At 40.1% G+C, this 8,235-nt stretch overlaps 1 protein-coding gene across 3 annotated transcripts in view; it reads left to right on the top strand.

The window, feature by feature from the left end:
* The window catches only part of gpatch2 (G patch domain containing 2), a 105,871-nt gene that overhangs the window by 74,314 nt on the left and 23,322 nt on the right, over positions 1–8,235 (top strand). For all 3 annotated transcript variants that reach the window (XM_059024307.1, XM_059024305.1, XM_059024306.1), the window contains one exon: positions 1,008–1,047. In XM_059024307.1, the coding sequence (XP_058880290.1) occupies positions 1,008–1,047 (40 nt within the window). The remainder of the gene's footprint in view (positions 1–1,007; positions 1,048–8,235) is intronic.

Genomic DNA, 8,235 nt, shown 5'->3' with positions numbered 1-8,235 from the left:
CTTTATTAAAATCACAAACCGTCTTGTGACTGCACTTGACCTTCAGAGTACTTAACACTTGAGTGTGCTAGCAAATCAAGTGTCCCCTTGTTTTAGCGGAAGCTTGGTAACAATTAATTTGTCTTTTACCGTGTTTTCTGACAAAAACAAATCCATGTTTTAAAATAAAAATGTAAGAATAATGTGCAATTAATCATTTATTGACAAATGTTTTCAGGCAACAATTTTTTTTTTTTTTTTTTTGTACTATGCCCCAAACATTGGTTCCTGATAGCTACACCTTGCCGGAGTAGTCAGAAACAAACTTTTAGGAGGTCAAGTGGTTTGGCAAAAGATAGTAAATAAGTCAATGACTGAACAAGACTTCCAAAAAACAGGATCCCCTGCTTCCGAGAACTGATCGCTCCAAAACTAAATGACCTGCTTTCCCATGGAATAATACACTCTACTTTTAGAATTATGTTTTGTTTTTTTTGTTTTTTTTAACAAATGTTATTAATAATAAGGACATATAAAAGACATAACAGATTGGTCCAGTGTGCAAATGCACTATAGCATAATATAGCAAAGTTGTGTGGCCATAGCATCTTTTTATCAAATACTTTTCCCATTGCATTCCCATTATAACGGACAGCAACCCCCTTAAGAAAGAGAACTTTGTCTAGGCTATTATTTATTAATAATTTAAGGGGAGAAATGTGAGATACTGGCTTAATTTCTCAATTAATCTCAATCTTGTTAATTTGCCATGATTTAAACAGTTTTGGCTGAGCATGCTTAAGTTGTGGACATTTTCAAAGCAGGGTACTTGTTTGCATTTCATATCAGAGCATGTTGTCATAAGTGTTTCTCAGCGGTCCATAAAAAAGGCTCATTAAATGAAAGCATAGCCTCAGGCTGTGTTTTTCTACTGGATAGTAAATAACCAAAATTCACATACTGCGAAATCATGTGACAAGTGTGTGCTATTAAGTGTAGTAATGTTAATTCCTCTCTTTATCCTGCAGCCGCTGGTTCAGCCCCGGGGCAAGGAAGGATCATAGTCAGGTAAGAACCACTGTATCTAATAAAGATATTCTTCATTCCCATATATTAAAATGTGATACACTGTAGCTATCAGTACCTTTATCGAGAAAAAGATTTGGTATTGACATATCAGAATACAGTCGCAGACAAAAGTATTGGCACCCTAGACTTTTTATACCATAATTCAAGGTAACAGATTAAGGACAAGCATTTAGTAAACATTAACCACTTTTGGTATGTTTAAAACCATATTGGTGAATAATACCCGATCTAATATGAAAAGGGTTTATTGAATATGTTTAAATAGCCGTTTATTTTACTGTCCCATTATTGATAATTGGTAGGGCTGCAACGAAGGGCACATTTTGACCTTCGATGGATCAGAACACATTACTGAATGAAAGTTCAAACCTTCGATAGTACTAATTTACTGTTGACCGTCACCATAGCTACTAGTTTATATTTGATTGAAAATCTTGTTGCCGGTAATCCATATAAATGGAATAAAAACATTCACATGTAGATAAATACAGTATATAGTAATTATGTTTTACGTTTATGTACATGTAATTGATGCTGCTTGTGATACTCATGCATATACAGTAGTGTAATGCAATTTTTAGTTAGCAATTATTGGCTTTAAATTATCACGATAATCATGATTATCGGCTGAATAAATCAAATAAATAACATTTCTTATAACGTGTCTTGTTATTGCTATAAAATAAAAAAGAAAACAGTGTCTCAAAAATGCTTTCCAGTTCATACAAGTTCTAAATTGCGATATATCACCCAAACACAGATTGTAATGTTACTGTAATCCTCGGTTGGGATCTTCATATACAGTTCTTGGTAATTTATTTTTGAGCCCAAAAAGTAGGGTGCAACCTTTGTACCTTTGTAACATAATGATCAATGAATACTTACATTGTATTACTTATTTTGCAGGGTACCCCAATGTATCTGTATAACATTTATTCCCCTGGTCCCACTCTAGTCTGTTGAAAATAAATCCATATTTTCTCCAAAAAAAAACATAGCTCAAATAAATACTTCAGACTGGGTAAACATATTACTTCCAAATTAGATAAATGAGAGGTTTCTGTTTTTTGTGTTTTCTGTCTTCTATCTTTCTGGAACCCATTTCTTGGACACTGTAGAGGTGCCTGCCTCTGTATTGTGACCTTTCAACTCTGGTTTATTTATTTTATTTAAAAGCGCAGTGCCTACTCAGTGCTCAGTTTTCTAAGTTAAAAGTATTAGTGTTGACATAATACCCTCCTCCATTGCACGGTGGCAGCAGTGCCATAAAGAGGGGCTACTTATAACAATTCGGTAGTGGACTTTAATACAACAACTTTTGTTTAAGTAATAGGCATTATACAAATCAAAAGATTGAATTTTGCAATTGAATGACATTTAATGTTTGATTTATAGTATTCACACATTGTCAAACAATTTCTGTTAACATAAAAAAAAAAACATCTGACAACGTGTGAATTGCCGCCTGACAAATCTTTGTGAGAACTACCTTTGAATTTCTTGCAAGCAAATGAACCTTTGAACACAGCCACATTAATTGGTAATAAAAATATTATTTAATCAGACATTAAGCCTCCATGTCAAGAGGAAATGTATTTTAGAAGTGTTTTGATCTTTTGTTTAGCACAGGGGTTTTCAACCGGGGGTACTTCAAGGGGCATTGGGGTTACACAGGACCACTCAGAAATGCACAAATAAAAATGAAGTAAAATAAAATAATCTTGAATTATTTTATTAATGATATTATATATTCTCTAAACCACTGTATATAATGATGTAATCTTTGTTTAGCATCTCAAAGTGAACCGCAGATGAAAAACACTATCACGTCCACATTTTCCACCTGTACACATGCTCGATTTCACTTGAGTGAATTTCCACTGATATAGGTGAAGCAGGCGTCTGGCGAGTGTGCCTATGGAGAGCGCTCTTTGCTGTTTTCAACTTGTCATATCACTGAAGCAGAATGTTTCTGCGTTTTTTAGAAGTATAAATACTCCGGCAAACATAAATAGTAATCACAATAATACTTAACGTTTCTTTTTGTTTTATTTATTACCGCGGCTGCATTTTAGTAACAGCAAAAGCGGCTTGTTGAATATGTTTTTGATGTTTTGAAATGTAAAACACAAGTCTACAGAACGTGCAAGGTGACAGAAAGTTCTACTGAGTCGCTTTGGATAATTTGTATACTGGCTTTAATAAAAAAAAAAGTTTCCCTTTCAAGTACGAAATGTAATCCATTACACAATGGGTTAACCTATTATACCCGATTCAACTGAACACTTCTACCAAAGTTGCGTCTTACACCTGTGACGTCAGCACGCCTGTTTCTGCCCCCATAGGAGAGAAAACTGCGTGCAGGACGGCGCTCAGTGCCATTTTCTATTTCAGCCTTTTCAGCTGTGCACAGAGTGATTCAGCATTCAAAAGAGTGAAAATTCGCTATCTTCGACCAGAAGTTGTCAGATAAGCTTGTCTTATTTTATTTCTGCTTGTTTTTTTCCCCTTGGGATAAACCGCTGAAGCAAAAATCTGTTCAAATAATTTATTTGTGTTCTACTGTGAGTCTGTTTCTCGCGGCCCTCTGGCCAGCAGCAGCGGTGGGCTTGCCTGCTCCTGCACTCCGCAGACCGGTGACACAGTATTATTAATATTATTTATTCTCTCTTTCTACCTTAACTGCGGTTGGAGTTTTATTAGTCTTGTTTTTCATAAGTGTTTTGTGAATTTAAACTAAACCCACCTCTCGTTATATCATCCCTCGCTATACAGCGGATTTGGATATATCGTGGTCCTGGAGTTGGCTGCCCACGTTTACTGTCTAACTGCATATGCCTTAGCTGCAATATGAACTTAGAATTACTGTTCGTTTTATTTCGTACTGCACATCACAAACAACAATATACAAAACAATTAAAAACAAAGCATTAATTTCGTACTGTTATTATATACACACGTATTGCACAATAACACAAAACAAATTAAATATCTTCTTGCTGAAGCGGTTTTTATTTTAGCCAATGAGGTGTTCGCATGTGGCAGCAAAGCACTAGCAAAAGCCACAAGGCAGTGACGTCAGCTCCCTAGCAACAAGCCTCCTATGTTGTTGTTGGGAATGGATTCTTTCAATGCAGCGGGTTTGTGCATTTGAGATAGGAGTGGAAGACTCATGAAATTAATTGGAGACTGAAGTTGATGAGAAGCAATTACCCTCTGCAGTATGAATTAAAACAGTCTGCTGCTTTTTATACGAAAAATCAGAAAAAGTGTGTTGCGTAAAGGATTTATACTGGACCCTGACTCGATAAAACAAGGGGGTGGTTGCACAGTATTTGTTAGCCTATTTGTTTTTCTATGGGTGTCTCGCTATATCGCGGCCCTCGATTTTATAGTGGATTTATGTTGGACCCTGACATCCGTGATATATTGAGTGGGTGGTGTATGTTTAAATACCTTTTGGGGTTGGAACTGTTATATATTGTGTCTCTCTTGTTTTTTCTTCCAGGTGCTGTGCGTGCGGCTCACTGCTTAAGCAGACGCAGCAGTCTGGGCTCAGACTCGATTGCAAGCCAGCGCTCCTGGACAGGCACTGTGTTTAGCCCTCGGGCTGCACAGACTAACTCGCGGGCTGTAGCCCAACAGTTAGAGCGCTTTGCTCTCCTGCCCATGCAACAATAGCAGGCAGCTATTGGTCATATGCAGTTTGCTTAGGCCCTGCCAGTACCATCCCTGTGTTGCTGCCTTGGTCACGCGCGGTTTGCTTAGGCACTGCCAGTACTGCCAACCTCCGTGCACCGTACCGCACCATGCGCTGTAGTGTACCACACCATGCACTGTACTGTACCGTACCGTGCCTCCGTGCACTGTACCGTACCATGCCTCAGTGTACCATACCACACGGCGGAATCCGCTCATTGTCCCCTCTGGTTCTCCATTCTGGGGAACGGGGGTCTGCTGGGAGTCGACGCCCATGCACACAAGTGGCCGAGAACTGTCCTTTATGCCTTTCCACCGGTAGCTTTGCTTCTGACGTGCCTGGAAAAAATCAAGCAGGAATGAGCCAGGGTGCTTTAACTGGCCCCATACTGGCCCAGGAGAATTTGGTTCTCCGCGCTAGTGTAGCTGTTGCGCCACCAGCCTTGGCAATTGCCCACGCGCCGTGACCTGCTCAGCCAGGCACAGGGGACGTTGTGGCACCCCAACCCTTCGAGCCTACAGCTCTGGGTCTGGCCCCTGAACGGCTCAGCCAGTTAGGCTTGTCGGAGAGAGTCATATTGACTCTCCAGACTGCGAGAGCTGCTTCAACGTGCTCTCAGTATAGATACAAGTGGGGCATGTTCCAAACTTGGTGTTTGGCACGTCAGGTTGATCCCACGACTTGCCCCATGCCAGTTATTCTGCAGTTTTTGACCTCTTTGATGAGGACAAGTCCCCCTCGACTGAAGGTTTACTTGGCAGCCATATCGGCTTGCCATGTTAAAACTGACTCCCCAGGCGCTCATTTTCTGGCTAGCCTGTTTCTGAAAGAGGCTCGGAGGCTTCGGCCTCCTTTGAAGGACAGAGTTTCTCAGTGGCGGTTAAATGTAGTGCTGCGTGCACTCACGAAACCACCCTCTGAACCTATGCATTCTACAGAGCGTTTTTACTTGCCATCACCTGTGCTAGACGTGTAAGTGCCTTTCATCCTCCACCATTCCAGTCAGACGAGGAACGTCGGCTCCATATGCTTTGTCTGATTAGTGCACTAGCATATTACGTTGACAGGACAAAAAGTTGACGTCAATCCGAGCCCCCCCCCAGCGAAGGTCACAGGTCATTCCACCAGGGGTCTTGCTACCTCTTGGGCGTTGTTTCATGGTGCATGGTCTCTGACATTTGCGATGCAGCAGTGTGGGCCACGCCCCACACTTTCACAAGGTTTTACAGGCTTAATGTCCTGGATCCTCAGAACCCTGCCTTTGGAACCACGGTGCTCACAGCAGCGTATCAGCCAGACTCAGAAGCACATGCATAGGTATTCCTGCATTCTGTGGCGTTACCGTGCCTTATAACTGTGGCAGGCCATGGGTCTCGCCAGATTGGCTGTTCTGCAAGTCGTCCTTGCGACAGCTTGGGTATACTTACCCATTGCGTAATGGAATACATTTCGTGCTTGAAAGGGAATGTTAGGTTATTATCACAACCCTAGTTCCCTGAAATAGAAATGTATCCATTACAATTCTTTGGTCGCTGCATACATTCTATGCAGTAGGCTGAAGAAAATGTATGGCACTGAGTGCCGTCCTGCACACAGTTTTGTCTCCTGTGGGCGCGTGATGATGTCGTGGGCGTAAGACGCAGCTTTGGTAGAAGTGTTCAGTTGAATCGGGTATAATACGTTAACCCATTGTGTAATGGATACATTTATATTTTGGGGAACCAGGGTTATGATAATAACCTAACGTTATCATTGTTAGTTATTATAGTTATAGCTTGGTTAATGTTTTTGATACTGTAAACATTTTAAATGGCACACAAGTATTCTGAGGTGGGAAGTAAATGGTAATGTGATAAACATTTACAGTACTATTTTATATTTATAATGAATTTGCCGAATAGAAAGCAAATACTGTGTTTCCAAAGAGATAACTAAATACTTTATTTTAATTATGTGTAATTAACTTTTAAGAATGAAACTTACTGTTTGGTATTCTGTCTTAAACCAGCAGTTTGTCAGTCCCAGACTGTTGTGAAAAATTATGTATTAAATAAACGGGGAAAACAGAAATATGTTAGTCAGATTATTCTGCCTATTCTGCCTTTTATTGCAACTGTGGAACCATTCAGGGAGCAAACATTGTGAAGGATACTTTAGCTGAAACCTCCCGACAGAAGGGGTACAGTTTCAAAAATAAATTGAAAACCCCTTGCATAGCATATGTGTAGATCACACATTTGTGTTCATGACAGAAGAGGAACTTGTTGTCCAATCTTTCCTGGTTTAATTGGCTCTAGATGTAAAAATGAACAGCCTGCCCTCCTTGTTACTGGGTTGACTGAAAGTTGGAATATCTGCTTTACTACTTCATAATACTTTGATCATTAAAACAAAAAAAATGTAATTGAGATTTTACTATAAAATGTAATCTTTAAACGGCAGTGTAATATGTCAACTCTTGGATAAACCATAATTTTAGAAATGATAAAAATTAAAAAATTACAGCAAAGAAACATTACATTTGTACATTTTGGTGGTCTTCCGTCACGCACCATAAACAGGTTGCAGCTGGTTCAAAATGCCGCTGCTAAGATCCTTACCAGATGTAAAAAACATGATCACATTACATCCTGTCTTGCCCATCTGCACTGGCTACATGTAAAGTTCAGGATTACTTTCAAAATTCTCCTGCTTGCCTACAAGGCCCTTCATCACACAGGTCCAGAATATCTCTCCAGCCTGCTGACCCGCTATGTCCCTGCTAGCAAGATGAGGTCATCTGACTCTGGCTTGCTTGTTGTACCCTAGCAAAAGTGCACCACACTTGGAGAGCGCTGTTTTAGCTTCATGGCCCCGACTCTCTGGAACTCCCAGCTTTAGCCCTTTGCGGTCCATTGTCGGACCTGGTCCGACATTGCAATTATTCCTATCCAGTCCATTGTCGGACCCTGTCCGACATCATCAAAAAAACACAAAAAAACGGGTTTCTAGTCGTTTTTTCTCCGGAAAAAGCAGAGAAAACCATTCAATGGCCGAGTGGGAGCGACAGGAGCCGAGACAAGCCGATTTTTAAAAAAAAAAGGCGTATCTCATGAATAGTCATACTTGGCCCTGGCATCCCATATGGGCAGTCATAAGGAAACAAGCTGGCTGTTACTGTATCAGCGCACAGAGACTATCATGGACATTTGCAGAGCTTTTTTGAGATGTTATAGCAATAGAATAATGACTTGGATTGCATTATTGAGGAATTTGGTGATAAAACAAGTGATCAGGAGATGATTGATCGGTATGCACAACTATTATTATTATTATTATTATTTATTTCTTAGCATATGTGAAAGCGATAGCGAACGAAAGGGTGGGGCGGGGCTGGAGATGCCTAGTGAGTGCTTTGTTGATATGCAGGGCCTTTTAAACCTGTTTGATTGTGAAAAAAAAATACTTTTAAACAGCACGTCTAAAAT

The sequence above is a fragment of the Acipenser ruthenus genome, chromosome 5, assembly GCF_902713425.1.
Source record: "Acipenser ruthenus chromosome 5, fAciRut3.2 maternal haplotype, whole genome shotgun sequence".
Lineage (NCBI taxonomy): Eukaryota > Metazoa > Chordata > Actinopteri > Acipenseriformes > Acipenseridae > Acipenser > Acipenser ruthenus.
Note: the sequence above shows the minus strand (reverse complement) of the source record. Positions and strands in the feature narration are given on the sequence as shown.